Below are 22635 nucleotides of genomic sequence, written 5' to 3' on the forward strand. Positions count from 1 at the left end.
TTATATAAAAACAAGTGTAGCTGACAAAGAGCCTTCAGCGTTTTACTGCATCAGGAACTGGTTTGACAATCAGAGACGACAGCGATTGTCAGGACTGGTGCATTCTGGGAGAAGTCGTTCAGTTTGGGGAGAAAGAGGCAGGAGGAAACTGTGCTTTTAAAACAGTGTGTGCTTTTCGAGGGCATCTCCACACTGGCGGTGAACAGGAGCCGTCCACGTGGTGCCGAGTCTTCAGTGATTCTTTTTTTTTTTGTTTTGTTTTTTTAATCCAAAGATTCAGATCAAGGCTATATACAAAAAACAAGTACGCGTTTGCATTTAAGTACCTTATAAACCACTCTCTCAATGTACAAAACCAACAGTAATCTGCATGTTCTAACTCATCTCAGTATTGAATTCATTTGGTAAAAATAAAAGACATTGGCTTCAGGATAGAAAAATGTGCATGGTCCTTAAGGAAGATTTTTTTTTTAAAGTTTTTTTTTGTTTTTAAGGTCCCGTATTCCACAAAACTGACTCTTGTAGCTTTAAGTCGTGTTATAACGCTGTTCCCTTCTCAAAAACAGACCTGGAGTTGTGTTTTGTTTCATTCACACATGTTTGATTTACATCTTCAAAGCTGAAAATGCTCCGTTCCACCTTGTGATGTCATGAAGTGGTAGTTTTTGAAGTTAACAGCTCCTTTTTATCTTTACAATTCCAGGTCTGAAATGATCCAAATGATTCTACAAATGAAGGTGTGTGGAGTTTAAAAACACAACGGAGCACTTCCTGTATATCACCACTTCATGACATCACAAGGTACAACAGAGCGTTTTCCATTTGAGAGAAGAACTCAGCGTAAATCTGCAGGGTTTGTGTGTTAAACATGTGTGAATTAAACAAAAAAGCACAACTCCAGGTCTGTTTGTGACGAGGAAATATTAGAACAGATCAGAGATTAGTGTAACATGGGCCCTTTAAGTCATCAAAGACATCGTTTTCTACAAGAGGCAGTTCACCTTCTTACATCATCTTGTAGTACGTGGTTTTACTTTTGGTTTAATATACAGTGGGGAGCCGTGGCGTCTTTAGTTCGAAGTACTTCTCAAATCTTGTGCTGTAGATGAACTCAAACACAGTAATACAAAATGGATAAATACAGAAAATCAAACCCAGTTCCTCAAAAGTTTAAATAAGTTCAAGGGCCGTGACGATGAGGGTAAACTGCCTCTTTAAGGTGTCGTTTTTACCTCCAAAATGTTTCAAAATGAGAACGATTGAACAAGGCACTGGAAATGGGACATGGCACACAGCTGGTAGAGCGCAAGGACCACAGACTGTATATAGAAGTGGACATAGCTAACGTGCTAGCCGCCGCTCCCGTTACAAACAGGAAGTGATCACGGGCGACTCTAGCCTCCGTGAGCTTCATTCGTCTGGAGCTGAACGCCGTGGGTGACGTCACACTCCCTTTGTCCACGTCTCTACACAGTCTGTGGCGAGGACTGGACGAGGCCCTGTGTTACATTTAAGTGCTGGCAGTATCTTTTGTACCTTCAAAAAGTTGTATAATAAATAACTACATTAATAATGGCATCTTAAGGTGTTTGCGTGTAAGACTTGCATGACATTTGGAGCTGCCCAAATGGGGGAAACCCTGGCTACCGTCGTCTACACAAGTGCAAAAAGCCAATCAGCATCTTCCAGAAATCGCTTTTATATTTAGATTTTTTGTTTTTTTTTGTTTTGTTTTGTTTTCTCAGTACCTCTTTAGCCGAGTGCAGTACCGACCCTGTTTAGGCGAATTTATTTTATATACAATGTGATAGTAAATGTAGGAGGATGTACGTGTAAATGGTTTAGGAGGAAGCATTGACTGCAAAACGAAAGGGATTCCAGCTGGAGGACACAACTTTTGTTTTTCTTACAGTAGTTCAGTAAAAGAAAACTTCAAATCTGTCACGTGGAGAGTAAGTTTTAGTCAGATTACTGCTGGACACTGCCTTATATCTGTCTGAAGGGAGCAGCCAAAAAAAAACGTCTTCACTCCTACGACTTTTTGTCCAGTGACAGATTTGAATTTTTCTTTTGCGCCGGATCAAACCTGGTTGTTGCCAATAGTAAACTGGATTCTGTATCAACATGCCTTTTTATCTGCGGTTGGTATTTAAATATTTGGTTTGAAAACATTAAAAAAAGAGTAGATTTACACTGCAGTCGCCTAGAATTCTACATAATTATACAAACGGGTAAAAATGGCTTAAGACAGATGTACCGAGGTCGTTTTGGATCGAAGCACCCGTGAGCAGAGAGGACGTGGAGGGAAGGGGGGCGCGAGCACGAAGAAGACCCTGTTTGTTCTGTTCAGTACGAGGGACCGCCGCAGTCAGACCTCAGCAGTGCAGGTAAAAACAGCAGGGATCACTGGCGCAGAAGGTACAGCGGCCGCGTCGGACCCTCTGCCTCTGAAACACTGTCAAATTGAAAAAGTCTAAATAGTGCGAGGTAGAAGGGAGGAGGTTCAGAACGTCTCCGAATCCTCTGAGTCGTTCTCAGTGGTTCCTTCGCTGGATGGTCCCGAGGGGTTCCTGGGGCTGCGCTGACCCCGGGCACAGGCGGCGGCAGCGGCGGCGGCGGGGGTGAGGGCGGGTGGGACTTTACCTCCGTGAGGGGGCAGCTGTCTCAGGAGGGCACCTGGAGAGGGAGCCCCCGAGCTGGAAGGGGAGCAGAAAGGCATCATGGTAGCCAGAATGAGAGCCAGACAATCAGCCACCTCTCTGCTAGGAGCACAAGCCAGAGCAGGAGTCAAACCTGAGGCAGAGACAGAGGAGACGGAGGACGGGGGACGGGGGACGGGGGAGGGAGGGGCAGATGGGAGCAGACGTGGGCGCGGAGGAAGCAGGAGGGCGAAGCGAAAACACACAGAGGAGGGATGAAGCGGCATTCAATTAGTTACAGCATTTTTTGCAACAGAAATACTCACATAGGGGCAGACTATGCACAGAGCGACCACAGCTCACGTCTAAAAACATTCAGAGTTAAACGAACAGCAGGCAACAAAAAAAAAAAAAGCACGTCAAGATTTCCACTGTGTAACTCCGGATAATTAGACTCCGAATTTATCAAAACATACAAAAAAAATGGAGTAATAAGTCTAAAGTTGGGGTTGTTTTCAGTGGGAACCCTGATCAAGACGTCAAAAACTCATGCTGCAAAACAGTCCATTCACATAGATGCACTGTGGCTCTTTGCTGGTTTCAGATGATGTCATAACTTCTACGAGCCAAACTGTCCAATCAGGTTCATCCGGTTTCCTCATAACTTATTTTTTCAATAGATTCTTTTCCCAGGACCAAGATTCAGTTTGTTTTCGTCCCTGACAGTTTGGACGGCTCACTAGCGCCTCACAGTGGTCACGTGATGTTGCTGTGACGTGTCCGGTCAGCTGATTTAAACCTACAGGTGGAGGCAGGACGACAGCGCCACCCGCAGTCCGACTTCTTCAGGACAGTGTCTCAAACGTCATCGGGACAGAGGAACAACAAACATCGTCGCTGGATTAAGGAGCCAATCGGGATACGGAAACGTGCCCGCGGGACTTTGAACTGGGACGAGGGGGGCGTTTTTACTCTCACACACCTGGGATACTGTCCTGAAGAAATCGGACAGCAGATGGCGCTAGTGAGTAGTCCAGACTGTCAGGTACGAAAACAAACCTTGGTCTGAAAAAGAATATTAAATGAACTGAAATATGGTGAGGTCTAAGGTCCAGTTGTGAACAGAAATAATCAGGTTTAATCAAGTACAATTTAAATCAACGGGAGAATCTGGCTCTTGTGCGCCCCCATCTGGTAGTATGACATCATCACATTCTATAATCTGAAAACCACCAGATCTAGACGACGTATAAAAGCCTACCGTTCTCATCGACTGTCTGGACGTTGGCCCCTCTGGACAACAGCTCCTGGACGGCCTGCTTCAGACCACTGCGAGCAGACAGATGCAGAGGACTGGGAGGAAAAGAAGAAAAATAAATAAGTAAATAAAGTAAATGACCCTATTCTGAGCAAAATAAACAGCTAGTATTAGAGATCCTTACGTTTGCAGCGCAGTGTTTGTTGCATTGATGAGTGTGGAATCTGAGAGTTTTTCAAGAATCAACATAACACACTCCTCCTTCCCCTGGAACAACAACCGGGATGTAAATAAAGCAAAAACGCAACCAGAAAAAACATTAAAATGAACGGAAAACTCATAGTCTGTATAAAGCAGTGGACTAAGTGAGCGCGACGTCACCCACAGCGTTCGGCTCCGGTCAAATGAAGCTCATCGAGGCCAATTTAGAGCAGAATTCCACATTTAGAATTCCCACCGCGAGTGTCATAGCAACTAAAGAGCCAATCCGGAGAGAGGCTGTTGAAGTTAACGCCCCTTCCCGGCCGCACTGCTTAGCAACGCGTCTGATTTGTCGGTTATTAATGTTCATACCTTGATTTACAGACACAATAGTGAAATAAAATGTAACGGATCATGTAGAGCGGGTTAATACGAACATTTAAGACCAAAATGATGAGTCTGACTGAATCGATGGAGCCGGATGCGCGCTCATGATCACTTCCTGTTTGGAACGTGGCGGCTAGCAGGTTAGCTACGTCCATTTATATATACAGTCTATGGTAAAACTCTTAAGCCTCTTACACTACTACAAGCCAGATGCAGTGCGGTGTTGCCATCTTTGTCTGTGAGAGTAAGATTTGCGTTGGCGCCGGTCAACAGCACCTCTGGAATCACAAAAACAACAAAAGTGAAAGTGAAAGTGACATACATTTGACAAACCCTTCAATTTAAAACCCAAACTGTCCAAATACACACCTAGAGCCTCCACCTTTCCCTTGTCTGCAGCCATCATCAGAGCAGTGCGTCCAGACTGATCCACCGCATCCACAGGTGCATCATGGGAAAGCAGCAGCTGAACACAGTCTACATGACCAGAGAAGGCTGCGGCGTGAAGAGGAGTCCTACAGCAGAGGAAGAACATTTTGAACCTCACAGAATCAAATACAAACTGTCCTCCATTTCAAAAGTGAAACTAAACTCACCGGTCTTTAGCGTCCTTACAGCCGGCGATGTCCGAGCCCATTGCTTCGAGCAGTAGTGACGCACAAGCCTCATGGTCATTTACTCTGTGTTTAGGAAGAAAAATACACACGTTTAAAATGAAAAGAGGGAAATGTTCACAGCTATAAAAGGAAGTTTGAAAATGTAACGGAATGGAGTCAAGTGCAGGAGTGGAAGTATCTCAGGGTCACGAGAGAGGATTTTTGTCTGGTCCTGGTTTAGACCTGGATTAGTCCTGGTTTAGACCTGGTTCAGTCCTGGTTCAGTCCTGGTTCAGTCCTGGTTCAGTCCTGGTTCAGTCCTGGTTCAGTCCTGGTTCAGTCCTGGTTTAGACCTGGTTTAGACTAGGTTTTGTCCTGGTTTAGACCTGGTTTAGACCTGGTTTAGACTAGGTTTTGTCCTGGTTCTGTCTTGGTTTAGACCTGGTTTAGACCTGGTTTAGACCTGGTTTAGACTAGGTTTTGTCCTGGTTCTGTCTTGGTTTAGACCTGGTTTAGACCTGGTTTAGACCTGGTTTTGTCCTGGTTCAGTCCTGGTTCAGTCCTGGTTTAGTCCTGGTTCAGTCCTGGTACAGTCCTGGTTCAGTCCTGGTTTTGTCCTGGTTCAGTCCCGGTTCAGTCCCGGTTCTTACACAGCGCAGTGCAGAGGAGTAAAAGCATTTCCATCGATGCAGCGACAGCCTTTCTGCTCCAGTAGAACCTCCACACAGCCCTCATGGCCTGAAAACACATTTAATCAGAAGAAAATGAGATATGTTTATTTCCTTTAAACAAAAATAAAATAAAACAAAACAGATCCAAATGTGTTTATGTAACTGTTAATGATCTGAAATAACAACAGAACAACTTTGTATAAATAAAAGTTCAAACATTCTGAGACTTTCTGGGTCGACCACAGTAAACAGTCGTATTACATCCATTTATATATCGGCTGAATCGATATTTAGAGCCGATATCTGATCTAGTATGGTATCGATGCCTCTCTACACAGACACAAACCTTGATTCATTGTATTGTGTTAATTATACAACCACAGGCCAATCAAATTTCCCCTTTGGACAATAAAAGACTAAATTCATCGTCTGCGTACGACTTTTACGATAAACTCATAATAATCCCCGGTCACTGTGGAAACGCATGAGACTCTGGGATGAGCCTCACCGTAGTAACAGGCCCAGTGCAGAGGCGTGTACCCGTGGAGGTCTCGGAGAGGGGGCAGGGCCGACGGCTCGGAGCAGGCCATCCCGAGCAGCTCACTGAGCCAGGAGGCGTGTCCCCGGGCCGCAGCCAGGTGTATGGGAGTGCGACCTTTGGAGTCTCCGATGAGGACGGACGCCTCCTGCTCCAACAGACACTGGATGCACTCCTCCTGACCACACAGCAGCTGAGACGAGAGGGTTTGAGAAGGTTAGACTGTGATAAGTACGACTATCATTCAATATAAAATAAAGTCTATAAAAGATGAATGAACTAGACTGTTTATTATGTTCACTTTTACGTTCACTTCAAGAACTTTAGTTTCTTAAAGTGACGGGTTACAACACTCACTTCACTAAAACACAGTTCACATCATTAGGTTTAAGATTTTGCTAAAAAATCTTTTCCCAGTTCGATCATTTTTTAGGTTTCAAATTTTACTTCCTGGTTGTAAATCGTGACATCACACGAGGAGATTTCATAACTGTCACCGAGAAAACATGCTGCAGAATGAGCCAAAACTCAGGAATTACTATTTGACAAATAAAGCCTTTTCTTAGATTTTTATTTTGTTGAAATCATGTTTATCAGAAAAATGTATTTGTTGTTTGTGATGTAACGTAAATTTTGTGCAGCTGTTTAAGTCAAATAAACAAAAAAAGAGAGAGTGTAAATTGTGCTGAACTTTTGGACAGAATTCTCCCAGTGTAATGTCATCAGTGTGGGACATTTTCAACACTTTTCAACACTTTTTTCCACAAATTGCTTCTTGATCGGTGTGAAACTATCATTTATACTGTAATGATGTGTTATATTTTGTGTTTAGTTCAGTCTTTACACCTTTTGTTGTTCTTGTTTGTGTTTACAGTTGTCCCTCGCTATATCATGTGTTTATCAGAATGTGTTCAGACAAATTTACATAAACGTCGGATCGCAGTGTGACTCTGAAGTGCTGTACGTTTGCAATTTGTTTTCTCCCCGACAAAACCCACAATGTCGATGAAATGTTCTGCACCGACAAAGACGCCGACGAAGGTTTGAACTTTGAGAGAGTTTAAACGAGAGAGAAATGTGAGAAATGTTAACGCCTGTGTGAGAAAAGTGTATAAAGTGTGTGGTGAGGGGTTTTACAGAAAAGAACATAGAGAATAACTGTAAAAATAAAAGCAGATACTTCACGTATTTCGCCTATTGCGGATTATTTTTAGAATGTAACCCCCGCGATAAATGAGGGACCACTGTACATTCATGTTCATGTGTTGTTGTTAATGTAAATGCTTTTGTATGGGACACTTGGTTGCTATGACGACAAGCTGAGGTGAGTTTCTATTGGTCAGTCATTGGTCAGTTTGGGAGACTGGCTCCAGTGAGTTGAGACGCCCTGTTGTTTTGCTTTTGTTTTGGTGTGTGTTAGTCCTTGTGTTCAGTGATTCTAGTGACGGTGTGTGGAGTTTAAAAACACAGTGGAGCACTTCCTGTATCGCCACGTGACATCACAAAGTGGAACAGAGTGTTTTCTGCTTGAGAGAAGACTCTAAATATGCAGGTCTCTGTGTTGAACGTGTGTGAATGAAAAGTAATCACACTTTCTTATGCCAATGTGCGTCTAATTCAAATACACGGTCGAACATTTACCCCTAAATGCAGAGCCGTGAGGCCGTGGGTGTCGGCCATGTTCACGTTCGCTTCTCTCTCCAACAACAAAGAGACGACGTCAACGTGACCTCCCGCTACGGAGAGCATCAGAGGAGTCCTGAGAGACACAGGTACGATTAAACCAACCAACCAACAAACTGCAAACGAAAAACCACACACACAAAACCACTCACTGTCCTTGAGCGTCCGGGGCGTCCACCAGCTCTGCACCGTCAGGTTCGTCCATCAGGAGGCGCACACAGGTCGTATGGCCATTCATTACTAGAAAAGTGAAGAAACAAAATGTCACAGGTGTTTGATAATGGTGTGATGCAGTGGAGGAACGTAATGAAGTACAAGTAGTGCTGTACTTAAGTGAAGTACACATAGCTCAAATGTGTACTTTAGATTTTGAAGTTTTTTACTTTTACTTCAGTACATTTGAGAGCAGCATCTGTACTTTCTACTCCACTACATTTTTGAACAGGACTGAAAAGTTAAAGTTTTTTTATTATCATATATTTATTTTATTTATTTATTATTATTTTTATTTTTTATTTATTTTTATTTATTATTTATTTATTTTTAACACGTTCAAATTTGCGCAAAACGGAAATGTACAAATAAAAAAAAAAGATCAATTCAGTTTGTTTTTGTTTCTGTTGAACAAAATGCAACTCAAAATCACCACATCTGAAGCTTTGTAAGACTCAAAATCTGCACAAAATACTTCTCCTTTTTACTCTTAAAGTACATTTTTAAACAGGTACTTTAATACTTTTACTTAAGAAGATTTTTTTCATTCTTTTAGTATTTTTTTTGCTCTGTACTTTCACTTAAGTAACAAAAAGGAGCACTTCTTCCATCACTTCTTAGACGACACACACGCACAGATCTGCTGAGAACAGACTGGAGATTTAATACAGATTCACTTGTACAAGCATCTGGGGAAAACATGTGGCTTTATTCAAAACAACATAATAAATATATTTAAAAAGGGACTAAACACGAAATCAACCTCATGTTCCTTCTGTTCCTAGTCTTTTTTCATCTTAGTTCAAACTAGATACATTAAAAAGATTTGTGCTCTAAAACTATGGGCCCTACGTTAAGAGGCCTGTGAAATGTTTAGGTTAAAATCTCTGGATAAAACGTTTTTTTATCTCCCGACCCCTGACCCCTGACCTCTTTATATAAACACTGTAGGTCTGAAAATTCTTGCCACGCTCATAAATTTGAGTTTATTTGTACATAAACAAATAGAGAGACCCAGGACACGCTGGAGGGACTATGTCTATCGTCTGGCCTGGGAACGTCCTGTGGTCCCGCTGGAGGAGCTGGAGGAAGTGTCTGGGGTGAGGGAAGTCTGGGAGTCCCTGCTTAGACCGCTGCCCCCCGCGACCCAACCCCGGATAAGTGGAAGTACAAACAAAAAAACTATTAAAAGTATATGTATATTTGTAAGTTTGAATCATCTGGTCCGTTAATTTCCAGGCCTTTAACTTCACTTCAAACGACCCGCGTCCGTCTCCCTACCTGCCATATGGAGGGGGCTGCGTCTGTACTGGTTGTCGGTGGTGCGCGGCGACGCCCCCTGGCTGAGGAGGGTGTGTACGCAGTCTGTGTGACCCCTGAGTGCAGCCAGAGCCAGAGGAGTCCTGCCCACCTCGTCCCTCTGGTCCACGTCCCTCTGCCCCTGTAACAGCACCTCCAGCGCCTGGGCGTGGCCGTGGTACGCCTGCGGACAAACGGCTGCTCTCAGGGAAACGTCTTTTAAGAAACACTTGATATTTTAACTATATTTTATCTTATTTGTATTTATTTATCTTTATTTATACAGGGAGACCCAATGAGACTCTCTTTTTCATGGGTGCCCTGTTTAAAATACAACACAAACCGAAAAAACAATCAAAACAAATAAGTAAACATCAAAAACAAGCGCAGGTGTGTGTATAAAAGTTTGTTATCAGATTATTAAATTGCAATTGTGTCACCAACGTGTCCAGTTTTGCTTTTCCTCGGAGCGTATTCCATTTTTGTGATCGCATGGGCGCCGCTTTTCCACCTTCAAGGCTCAAAGGGCTTTACATCAAAGAACCACTCACAGATTCACACACAGATTCACACACACATTCACACACATATTCATACACCAGTGCACACAGACACTGGGAGCGGGGGGGAGGTTAAGTGTCTTGCCCAAGGACACAACGACAGAATTTATCGGTGAGAGCTGGAATCGCACCGTCAACCTTCAGATCAGTGGACAAACACTTTACCCACTGAGCTACTGTCGCCCTGTACTGCACTGATGTACTCGTTTGAATTATTCTTGTTCAGAAAAGAGCTGTATAAGTAAAGATTATTATGATTATTATGATTATTATTATTAGAGACAGTAAAATGAGTTCGTACAGTTTGATATTTTGATAAATGGGGTAAACTTACAGCCAGGTGCAAAGGACTTCTTGCATTTGGTGATTCTGGATCTTGGAGACTGTCATCTCTGTCCAGCAACTGTGACGTCACAATAATAATAATAATGTACGAGATATTAAACAGACGCAAATACACAAAGTTCAAATGTTAAAAATGAGTTGCAGTAGGCTCTGTGCACAGAAGCTCACAGTGTCTCAGAGAAACTACTGTGATGGAAATGGATTTGTATCATGTTGTAAAGAAAATATTCTCCTCTTTTCATGTCTCTGTGTAAATGCATTTGACCTGTGTCAGTCTGTCAGAGCCGCACGGACATGGACATGGACATGGACATGGACCGGGACATGTGTGAAGGCTTTGTCCCATCTGTCCAAGTGTAAAAGTTGATTAACTCATGGGGGCGGAACAAAAGTCACTCTGCTTTGAAATGTAGCTTTGTTATTCTGGTATAAACACTCAGAGGTCAGATGAGAGACTCGGGGAAACTCAAGACTTGCTGAATAAACCTTTTTTTTGTTTCCTGACTTCGAAAGTGAATCATTATTGCTCAAGAGATATTTTTTCCACTTTCCAACACTACCTCATTTGTGTGTGGTCAGAGACGTGCAGCCTCAGGTCCCTGTCCAATACCTGACCTTTAAATATTTATTAACTTAAGCGTGACTTGGCAATAACCTCATAGAGATAAATCTGGACAGTGAGGTTGAGCTGTTGTGCACAGAGTCTATGATGCTCTGATGTGTCGACACAGACCAGTTTGAGGCAGTGCCGGTGACCGTAGGCAGCGGCGTAGTGGACAGGACTGTAGCCCTGTTTGTCTTTGAGAGACGCTGTGGCTCCACTCTGCAGAAGGAACTCTAAACATCTGAAACGAGAAAATAACTGTTCAGTGAGTTCCCAAAGAGCGAGAACATTTACATTTATTATGTTTAGTTTCTATTCACACTGACACAAACACTACATCTAAACTGGGGCTAAACTGGGGCTAAACTGGGACTAAACTTGGGTTAAACTGGGACTAAACTGGGGCTAAACTGGGGCTAAACTGGGGCTAAACTGGGGCTAAACTTGGACTAAACTGGGACTAAATTGGAGCTAAACTGGGACTAAATTGGGGCTAAACTGGGACTAAACTTGGGCTAAACTGGGACTAAACTTGGGCTAAACTGGGGCTAAATTGGGACTAAACTTGGACTAAACTTGGACTAAACTTGGACTAAACTTGGACTAAACTTGGACTAAACTTGGACTAAACTTGGACTAAACTTGGACTAAACTTGGACTAAACTTGGACTAAACTTGGACTAAACTTGGACTAAACTGGGACTAAATTGGGGCTAAACTGGGACTAAACTGGTGCCAAACTTGGAATAAACTTGGAATAAACTTGGAATAAACTGGGGCTAAACTGGGGCCAAACTGGGACCAAACTGGGACCAAACTTGGACCAAACTGGGACCAAACTTGGACCAAACTTGGACCAAACTTGGACCAAACTTGGACCAAACTTGGACCAAACTTGGACCAAACTTGGACCAAACTTGGACCAAACTTGGACCAAACTTGGACCAAACTTGGACCAAACTTGGACCAAACTGGGACCAAACTGGGACCAAACTGGGACCAAACTGGGACCAAACTGGGACCAAACTGGGACCAAACTTGGATTTAACTGGGACTAAACTGGGACTAAACTTGGACTAAACCCGGAACTAAACCTGATCCAGCCCAGGACAAAACCAGGATTAGAGCAGGATCAAACCCAGTCTACATCAACACTAAACCGGATTCAGAACAGGATCAAACCAGTGTAAACATCCCTTATAAAACCCATTATGTTTTCATGTGTCTCGTTTGTTTGTTGGTATCGGTGCAGTACATTCCTTCATTCCCATAAACTCATAGATACTCATATTATTTTGTATTTCGTATCATTAAACGTGTTAATTTCCTGCCGTACAATATTATATAACTACGATGGCTTCAAATGAACTGTGAAACTACTCTTCCCCGTGACCTACTTCTGACCCCTGACCCTCCTGTTGAGAACCCCTGGTCTAACTGTGTAACATGTTCACGTTGATGACACTCACAGAGCTGCTTCCTTCTCCTTCTCGGCCTGGACTCCTTCGCTCTCGGGCTCCAGAGCGACTCGACGCCTTAGCGGAGACACACACAGGGTTAATACTTTCATCTTTAGTTCTGCCCTGTCAAACTAAAACGGATTTCAGAGCCTGGCACCGGCGCCGCCAACAGGTGAGGTAACCACTGCACGCTGGAGGCCATACACGCTGTATTAAAGTCTGAACTGCGTATGACCCCGTTACCATGGAAACTGCAAGGTGCGGATCATCTAGTTTCTATATGCAGACGGCAGCGTTAGGAGAGAAGGTAAGAAACAGAATGTGCAGTTTACCTCCTGTCGAGGTCGGAGGCAGCGGCGTAATGCAGAGCGGAGCGCCCCCACTTGTCCGTGGCGTTTATGGCGGTGCCACAGGCCACCAGCGTCTCCAGGCATTGATAATGACGACTGGCAGCTGCGTAGTGGAGGGGGGTCCTGAGGCAGAGAAGAACAGCTGCATGAAACAAGCTGGAAATATTAGAAAGTGGGTCTATGGGTCCTCTGTAAAGGTGTGTGCTCTATGTGTCCGCTTTAAATCTGTGCACTCTATGGGTCCTCTTTAAACGTAAGCGCTCTATGGGTCCGCTTGAAATCTGTGCGCTCTATGGGTCCTCTTTAAACGTGTGCGCTTTATGTGTCCTCTTTAAATCTGTGCGCTCTATGCGTCCTCTTTAAATCTGTGCACTCTATGGGTCCTCTTTAAACGTAAGCGCTCTATGGGTCCGCTTGAAATCTGTGCGCTCTATGGGTCCTCTTTAAACGTGTGCGCTTTATGTGTCCTCTTTAAATCTGTGCGCTCTATGCGTCCTCTTTAAATCTGTGCGCTCTATGGGTCCTCTTTAAACGCGTGTGCTCTATGGGTCCTCTTTAAACGTGTGCGCTCTATGGGTCCTCTTTAAACGTGTGCGCTCTATGGGTCCTCTTTAAACGTGTGCGCTCTGTGGATCCTCTTTAAACGTGTGCGCTCTGTGGTTCCTCTGTGAGACCAGAGGTGACAGAGCCTTTTCTATACATGTGTTTTATTGTTCTTTTCCTATGTATATTTGTTTTGTGTTGACTTTTATGTGAAGCTCAAGTTGTTTTTAAATGTGCCATCGAAATAAACTTGAATTGAATTTAACTTTAATTTAAGTAATGCAATATTTATACATTTGTTTTGGCTTTTTTCACCACACAAATTGATTTATTTGTCTTGTTTGTGGAGGTAAAAAGTAAGATTTTCATTTCACTAACCCTCCTCTAACCCTACCAGCGGTCAGTATGAAACGGCTTTGATTTGTGAATATAAAACGTGTCAAAACACATCTATATAAACAAAGAATATTTTAAAATTCAAGTCAGACCTTCCACAGTTGTCCCTCCTGTTGTGTTCTCCACCGCTGCTCAGAAGCAACTTCACACACTCCACATTACTGCAGAGAGAGGCTCAAATTAACTTGGTTTAAAGGGCCAAACATGACTATTCTCACAACAAAACAACTCCAGGCCTGTTTTTGAGAAGGGGACAGCAGTTTTGTGTAATAAAGGACCTTTAAAAACATTATTTGATAAAGCTCTTTCCAGTCTCACCCTCCGGCAGCAGCAGCATGCAGACACGTCCTGCCCAGAGTGTCCGGCGTGTCGATTTGGAAGCCTGCGGACAGGACCGAGTCGTTACACAAAATGCTAAACCTCCGACCTGAAGAGGGCAGCGCAGGGCAGACGACAGGAGGCCACAGAACAACACACAGCAGCAGCCACAGAGGAAGAGACAGGACAGACAGGGGGAGGGGGAGAGGGAGAGAAGGAGAGGGAGGGGCGGAGAGAAAGAGGGAGGGAAAGAGAGAGAGACAGGAGTTAGTGCAACACCGGACAGTGAAGGTCAGGTGACAGTTCAATCACAAGGCCATGAGTGCACAAGAACATACACACTATACAAAGATAACGACAACCACGACGACGACGACCTGGGACAAGGCTGAGAGGGACGAGGAGAGCACGGACTTAGACTTAAAACAGCCTAGAATAAACATTAGTGAAACATAAACATATACAGGGAGTCTCTAAAAAACAAACAATATAAAAAAATAAAAATAAAATAATAAAATAAATTAATTAATAAACAAATAAATAAAATATAAAATAAAAATAATAAATAAACAAATAAATAAAATAAAACAACATAAATAATACAAATAAAATAAATAATAAAATATAAAATAATAAAATTAATTAATTAATAAACAAATAAATAAAATATAAAATAAAAATAATAAATAAACAAATAAATGAATAAAATAACATAAATAATACAAATAAAATAAATAATAAAATATAAAATATAAAATAATAAAAATAAGTTTTAAAAAAGTAAAAACATAAAAATAAAAACTAAATTTATACAATAGGCAGTTGATCAGACATCTTAATCAGACTTGTTCTGTTGTACTCAGTGTTCTGTGTTTGACCTCATTTAATACGGGACTGTTTTTCTTGCCTTGTTTCGCTGCAGCAGAGCCTCATCACCGGTTCAATCTCATATGTATCTTTCGCGTTAGCTCAGTAATGTCCCATATCTTTATTCGATTTATGAAATCTTCAACACAGCCCCATAGAAAGAAATCCAGAGGCGTGAGATCTGGTCCAATCCAAGGGTCTGGAAATGTTTGAGGAACTCACGAACGTGCAGACCCCAGTGTGATTAAAAACTTTTATGACCACTGAGTACAATAGAACAAACCTAATTAATGCATCTTAAATTTTAAATGGACACCCTGTATATTGTTTGTGTTCTATATATAGTACAAACTTGAATAAATGAGCTTAACCCTAAGTGCAGAAAAAAACAAGACTCCATATTTTGTTATATTTAACCTTGCTATGAATGGTTTACCCTGTTCGCTTTCACACCACATGGTCACATTTTTATACAGCGCTTTTCCACCTTCAAGGCTCAAAACGCGGGTTAAGTGGTGGGTTAAGTGTTTTTACCTTCAGATCAGTGGACAAACAACTGAGCCACTGTCACACATGCATCTCTTATAACAGTATAGCTGCATTTTGAAATAAGATTTGTATATGTTCGTGTTTGAAGAGATGAGGCTGATTATTACAGACAAACTGCCTTGTTAAGCTCTTGTTTCTAGAATGAGGCGTGTCTCTGCTCATTTGTCATTACAACAGGTGTGTGCTTAACCGAACCCTGTGATACAACACCTCTATTATTCTAAATGCTAAGAATAATTAATACTAAGACGTGTCTGTGTGATGTCTGGAGTATCTGTGGACAAACTCGTCTGTGTGTTTTTGTTCTGGCTGCTCCTTAAAAGATTAAAATGTGAAGCTATGTTAAAACTCTACACAAAACAAACACGTCAAAGCTGCACAAAGACGTGGACTGAGCGAGTGTGACGTCACCCACGGCGTTCAGCTTCGGTCAAATGAAGCTTGTCGACGCTAGCGGCTATAGTGGAAAATTTGGAGCTGAGTTACATATTTGGTATTCTGATCGTGGGTATCATAGCAACCAAAGAGCCAAATCAAGAGCGAGGCTGTTGAAGGTAACGCCTCTTCCCACCTGCACCGCTGGTTTAGCAGGGAGTGGACGCTTAGCAACGCTGTCAATCAAACCTGTCGCTAACGTCATTAATGTTCATATCTTGATTTACAGACACAATAGTGAAATAAGCGGGTTATTATGAACATTTTAAGACCAAAATAACGAGTCTGACAGCAGCAGAGTCGATGGAGTCAGAAGCGCCTTTCTCACTTTTTATTTGGAACGCGGCGGCTAGCATGTTAGCTATGTCCATTTATATAAACAGTTTATCAGGACACACAGGGACGAGCAGTCAGCAGAGGAGCTTGTTTACAAAACACACAGTTACACCTCAGACACTACCACCCCCCGGGCTACACTTATGCGCCTATTAAACAGCTAATAAAACCTTAACTCACAAGAAGCACATCTCTGGGTTTTGGGGATTCGTAGCAAAGGGAAAAGGGGGCTCTCAACTCACAAATCTGATGTGAACAAAATACAAAAGGCAGTCTCCAGTGATCACAGCCTTCGGTCCAGACGCTGCAGCTGCGAGCGTGTGAAGGACCTCTTTGTTTCTGGTTACAACAGCTCAGCCCTCCAGGCAGACAAGGCTCAGACGCCACTGAATTCAACTTGGATAACTTATAGACGCGAGATTTAGAAGGAGACAAGGAAATGGTGATAGATGTAGATAGTACGAATATAAATCTTAACAACTGTGTGAAGTAACTGGTTGAGTCTTGCAATATTAAAGTTACCTATTCTGCAAAATGGACTTTTCAGAGCTTTTAACCAGGTTCTAGTTGTTTTAACCCTCTCGAAGTTGTTTTTGGAGTGAGTCACCTTTGAGTAATCTTTATTGTTTATTTTCATTGTTCATTGTTCATTGTTAATTGTTTATTTTCAAGACGCGATTTTGCCGATCTACCCCCGTTTTCACCTCCACTGCTACACGCCCACTGTGACCTACGCACTTCCTTCTACAGTTTTAGTTTCTTAATCGTCGATACTCGTAGAATTCGGCAGCGTCGCGTAGTCATTTTTGTACATTTTGAAAAATAAAAAAAAGTGCTGTTCGCTAGTGTGACGTGCAGGCGCCAACAGCATGCGGCGCTTTGTTGTGATGACGTTTACGCCGACGTCAGCTCCCATTGGACACCACAGCAGATTTGTTTTGTTTTTTTAAGTGTTTTTAGATGAATATTGTGATTTAAAATGTGTAAATTATAACATAATGATGCACAGGTGTCAGAGATGAGAACTATAGAGACACAACCACAATGTTCATGGCTAAAATGTGTAATTATAAAGCGTACAACTTCAGCAGTAGTTCATATTTCTCAAAGTGTTTCACATCCAAACCTGAGAATGATCTTAACTGGAGCGGAGGGGCTGGTCCAATGGGTAATTACTCTCACTAAGGCCTGTCTGTTTCTGGGACAGTGTGACTTGGATTTGGCCTGAGCTGAATGCATTTTCTGTTGGAGGAATTCACCACTGGGAACCAGAAAAACAACGGAGCGTCAAGCTGCAGGGCGGAGTTAGGAATACAGGGAACAAGCTCAGTCCAAACGATGTTCTATGCACCAGAACAGTCAGATCTGTGGGAAGGGGTCAGTCTGTCTTCAGTTTGAAACGTACACCATCACTACACCGTCACTGCACCGTCACTACTCCGTCACTGCACCGTCACTACATCACTACAGCGACACTACACCGACACAGCACCGTCACCGCACCGTCACTGCATCATCACACCACTACACAACTAAACCATCACTGCACCGTCACTGCACCGTCACAGCACTGACACTACACCGACACTGCACCGACACCGCACCGACACCGCACCGACACCGCACCGACACCGCACCGACAACGCACCGACAACGCACCGACAACGCACCGACAACGCACCGACAACGCACCGACAACGCACCGACAACGCACCGACAACGCACCATTACAGCACTGTCACTGCATCATCGTTACACCACTAAACCATCACTGCACCGTCACTGCACCATCACTGCACCATCACCGCACTGACACCGCACCGACAACGCACCGACAACGCACCATCACTGCACCGTCACTGCATCATCGCTGCACCGTCACTAAAACCATCACCACACCATCACTACACCTCTGTACCATCACTGCACCATCACTACACCTCTGTACCATCACTGCACCATCACTACACCTCTGCACCATCACTGCACCATCACTACACCTCTGCACCATCACTACACCTCTGCACCATCTCTGCACCATCACTACACCTCTGCACCATCACTACACCTCTGTACCATCACTGCACCATCACTACACCTCTGCACCATCTCTGCACCATCACTACACCTCTGCACCATCTCTGCACCATCACTACACCTCTGCACCATCACTGCACCATCATGTGACTCTTGTGAGAAAGGCCACAGGAAGGAGCAGAGACGTGTGAAGCAGGTAAACAAAAGAGTCTGAAAATGCACAAAACAGTCACTTAAGCTACAGTTAACTGCTAACCGCTAACAGCTAACAGCTAGCGGTGCTGTGTTTAGTTCCGTGTGTAATTGTGCGGGACGTGACCTTGTTTGGGTTGATAAAATGTTAATGTCGAGATCTGGGTCAGCGTTTTACGGCTCTACAGGAAGTGAAGTGAAAGTGAATCTTTTATGTGCCAAACTCTAACGAGCCCATTAAACTCTTCAACCTCGCACTGACATTTAAAAACTATCCACTACAGATGTGTTGCGTCTTTTATCGCTCAAGAAACTACGGAACAGCTTCGTATAGATAAACTCATGATCAGCAAATACATAGCCTTATTACAGCAGTTTATATGTCCAGCCAGGATATCAAACGAACTGATATTTGAAGCCAATATTCGATCCAGCAAATGTGTCAGTATCTACTGCGTCACACTATCAGATATTGGCGCAGAGTAAATTATTTGAACATTAAAAGTGTGTGAGTAAAAGTCCAAACAAAACATTAAAAACAGGAGCAGGTGTGTGTATAAAAGTTCATATAATAGCGATTGTGTTGCTAAAGTGTCCAGTGTTTCTTGTTTTTTCGAGTGTATTACATCTTTGTGAAACCGCTAAAAGCCTGTTTCCCGTCTCAGTTCTGATACGTCTCGTCCTTAGCCTTACGCAGTCATGTGATCTGTTTTTTTTAATGTTCCGGTATCAGCGATTAACAAACAGGTGAGGCATTCTGGGAGTTTTTGAAGTCGTCCTTTATAAAAACATTTATACGGTGTTGTTTTCTTCTCACACACAGCGACGACCAAACTACTTTTCCATAAACTGAACAGTGATGGGCTTAGTATGAAAAGAAACATTGATCATTTAGATTTTAAACATAATTCCGAAGTATATTTTTTTAAAAGTTTCCCTAAAACCAAAACCCAAGCTGAATTCAGTAACGAGTGATATATCTGTGCCATATTAAGTTAAACTACCAAATATTCTCAGCGTTCTCATAAATCACTGACGTTTACCTGCACAGCTCAACACTCGGCCTGGGACGATATTGGAGTTTTGTGTGACGATTATCACGACCAAAATTACTGCGATTAGAGATTATATCACGATAACGATTACAGTTGTTATGGATATGAATAATTATAACTTTAAAACAGAGAATATTATGGATGAACAGGGCCGTCCACTGAAATTTGGAGGCCCCGGGGCAATAAGCTTCACATGGGCCCCCTGTAATTCAAATTAACAGGAAGAGAGTCCAATTCTGGGCCCCCTAAGACCCTGGGGCCCCAGACAACAGACCCCTTTGTCCCCTTTGTTGACTCCCCTGTGGATAAGTTGTTTTTTTCTGCACATTCTAGTGATATAAGGGTAATTATCTTTGTTGGCGAGTATCATGATTATATAAAATGTCCCACGAGCGATTATTGTCGACCGTTTTTATCACGATAAACGATATTATTGTTTATTGTCTCATCACTACTCAACAGAACACATTCTAAAGACTTTTTCTAGTTTGTGTTCTACCTGAGGACAGTAGTTTCCGGCAGCAGTCCGAGTGAGCGTTCAGGGCGGCCAGATGAAGAGGAAACATGCCGTGGATTCCTCGCCTTTAGAGAGAACGTACGGTTAAGGTTAACGTCTTTTATTTAATTTATTTGCAATGCATTTTTCAGTGACCAGCCTGACCTGGTGCAGTCCGCCCCGCTCGTTATCAGCGTGTTGATCAGAAGCTCGTGTCCAAAACGGGCGGCGATATGTAGAGGCGTGTTACCGTCTTTGTCCACGCTGTCGATCTCCCCACCTAGAGGCGAACGTCCGTCATTACAGAAGAACGTTCGTGTCTTTTAAATGGGATTAATTTAAATGATTTGATCCATTCTCACCACTTTGAATGAGCGTCTGTGAGCGGGTGAAGCGCCCGTGTACAGCCGTCATGTGAAGAGGGCTTTTTCCATCGCGACTCTAAACAAACAAAAGGGTTTTAGAACATTTTAAAACCATCAAAGATACAGATAAACAAGTTAATAACATGGTATTCATTTTAACTGTTTAAAAGACAAAGTATCTGGGTCATTAGGAAGTATTCAGGATACAGAGATTTGAAAAATGCATGACTTTGTTTGGACTTCATAAAAATGGCACGCACTGAGATGAGCCAAGGACAATATGTCTGAATGAGAAATATTTGGAGAAAAAAAAAAGTTTCCTGTTTGTTCCTTAATGCTCAGCCGGGTTTGTCCTTGTTGTTGATGCCCAAGGAAGAAATCCATCTTATAATAATAATAATATAATAATAATGTCTTACACTTATACTTCACAGGCTCGTCAAAGCCTCTGCACTAATGTTCAGTCCACACTCACAGACTGACAGAGGCGACGCTGCCAAATCTGCGTCATCGACCGCTCTGACCATCACCAGCATCCACACACACAACATGGACTTCAGGGACCGGCCTAATGCTGGAGCCCACAGTCAGGACTAAACCAGGACTGAACTAGGACTAAACTAGGATTAAAACCAGGAGTAAAACCAGCACTAAACCAGGACTAAACCAGGACTAAACTAGGATTAAAACCAGGAGTAAAAACAGCACTAAACCAGGATTAAATGAGGACTAAACTAGGACTAAACTAGGACTAAACCAGGACTGAACCAGGACTGAACCAGGACAAAATCAGGACTAAACCAGGACTAAACCAGGACTAAACCAGGACTAAACCAGGACTGAACTACGACGAAACCAGGACAAAACCAGGTCTAAACCAGCACTAAACCAGGACGAAACCAGGACTAAACCAGGACTAAACTAGGATTAAAACTAGAAGTAAAACCAGGACTAAACCAGGGTTAAACCAGGAATAAACCAGGACTAAATTAGGACAAAACCAGGACTAAACCCAGGACTAGACCAGCTCTAAACCAGGACTAAACCAGGACTAAATTAGAACTAAACCCAGGACTAGACCAGGAATAAAACAAAGACTAAACTAGGACTAAACCAGGATTAAACCAGGACTAGAGAAGGACTAAACCAGGACTAAACATGGGGAACCAGCATTTGAGTTTTCTGCAGCTAAAACCTGGAACAATCTCCCTGAAGATGTGAGACAGACCTCGACTTCCAAACGGTTCTGTTTATCTGTGCATGTGACTGAAAGGGTTTTATTTTGCCTTTTCTCTTTTAATGTTGTGATGATCTATGTTTTACTTTGTTTTATTGTGATTTTAACGTCTTTCTTATTCTGTAAAGCACTTTGAATTACTTTGTGTACCAGTTTTACGATACAAATAAACTTGCCTTGTCACTTTCATACTAGGCAACATGAGTGAAGTGTCTTGCCTAAGGACACAACAACAGAACGGGAATAGATCCTCTGACCTTCGGGTTGGGGGGCCACTGCTCTAACCTCTGAGCCACTGTCACCTGTGGTATAAATGACAAACGCGGTACATCTTTTACCTGCACGTTGACATCGGCCCCGTTGTTGACGAGAAACTCCAAACAGAGCGCTCCGTGGGTGGAGGCGGCGGCGAAGTGCAGGGGAGTGAAGCCCTTGTTGTTGGGCTGGCTCACGTTGGCCCCATAGTCGATGAGCTCGTTGACCACAGTGTCCTGACCGTTAAAACAGGCCACGTGCAGCGGCGTGTTCCCAAACGCATTCGCCTCATCGATCTGAGCAGACAGCGTTTAGAAATACTATTATTATCACACAAACTGACTCGTGTGAGTGTTCTAATGCTGTTACCTCCTCAAAAACAGACCTGGAGTTGTGTTTTGTTTCATTCACACATGTTTGTTCTACATCTCCAAAGCTCAAAATGCTCTGTTCCACCTTGTGATGTCATCAAGTGGTAGTTTTTTTTTAAAGTTAACAGCTCCTTATAACCTTTAGTTCAGTAGTAGATTTGGCAATTTCAAATTAGCTGAAATTATCCAAATTATTCTAGAAATGAAGGTGTGTGTAGTTTAAAAACACAGCGGAGCACTTCCTGTATCACCACATGATGACATCACAAGGTGGAAGAGAGTGTTTTCAGTTTGAGAGAAGAACTCAGCCTAAATATGCAGGGTTTGTGTGTTAAACATGTGTGAATTAAAAAAAAAAACACAACTCCGGGTCTGTTTG

General features: G+C 42.9%; 1 protein-coding gene across 6 annotated transcripts in view; it reads right to left on the bottom strand.

Moving 5' to 3' along the window:
* Window positions 1-979: 979 nt before the first annotated feature.
* The window catches only part of ankrd44 (ankyrin repeat domain 44), a 41261-nt gene continuing 19605 nt past the window's right edge, over window positions 980-22635 (bottom strand). The window contains exons 8-29 of one of the 6 annotated variants that reach the window (XM_055230680.1): window positions 21969-22181; window positions 20391-20469; window positions 20194-20308; window positions 20032-20114; window positions 14062-14170; window positions 13836-13904; window positions 12787-12927; window positions 12464-12529; window positions 11124-11235; window positions 10380-10448; window positions 9468-9669; window positions 8126-8213; window positions 7932-8049; window positions 6261-6483; window positions 5732-5819; window positions 5082-5165; window positions 4855-5000; window positions 4681-4763; window positions 4082-4164; window positions 3901-3992; window positions 2966-3004; window positions 980-2696 (exon numbers count right to left, since the gene is read on the bottom strand). In XM_055230680.1, the coding sequence (XP_055086655.1) occupies window positions 2665-2696; window positions 2966-3004; window positions 3901-3992; window positions 4082-4164; window positions 4681-4763; window positions 4855-5000; window positions 5082-5165; window positions 5732-5819; window positions 6261-6483; window positions 7932-8049; window positions 8126-8213; window positions 9468-9669; window positions 10380-10448; window positions 11124-11235; window positions 12464-12529; window positions 12787-12927; window positions 13836-13904; window positions 14062-14170; window positions 20032-20114; window positions 20194-20308; window positions 20391-20469; window positions 21969-22181 (2334 nt within the window). In that variant the 3' untranslated portion in view covers window positions 980-2664. Of the gene's footprint in view, window positions 2794-2965; window positions 3005-3900; window positions 3993-4081; window positions 4165-4680; window positions 4764-4854; window positions 5001-5081; window positions 5166-5731; window positions 5820-6260; window positions 6484-7931; window positions 8050-8125; window positions 8214-9467; window positions 9670-10379; window positions 10449-11123; window positions 11236-12463; window positions 12530-12786; window positions 12928-13835; window positions 13905-14061; window positions 14171-20031; window positions 20115-20193; window positions 20309-20390; window positions 20470-21968; window positions 22182-22635 lie in introns of all 6 variants that reach the window. The other 5 variants (XM_033987249.2, XM_055230679.1, XM_055230682.1 and 2 more) reach the window with 5 other exon arrangements.

Source organism: Periophthalmus magnuspinnatus, chromosome 21 (genome assembly GCF_009829125.3).
Source record: "Periophthalmus magnuspinnatus isolate fPerMag1 chromosome 21, fPerMag1.2.pri, whole genome shotgun sequence".
NCBI lineage: Eukaryota > Metazoa > Chordata > Actinopteri > Gobiiformes > Gobiidae > Periophthalmus > Periophthalmus magnuspinnatus.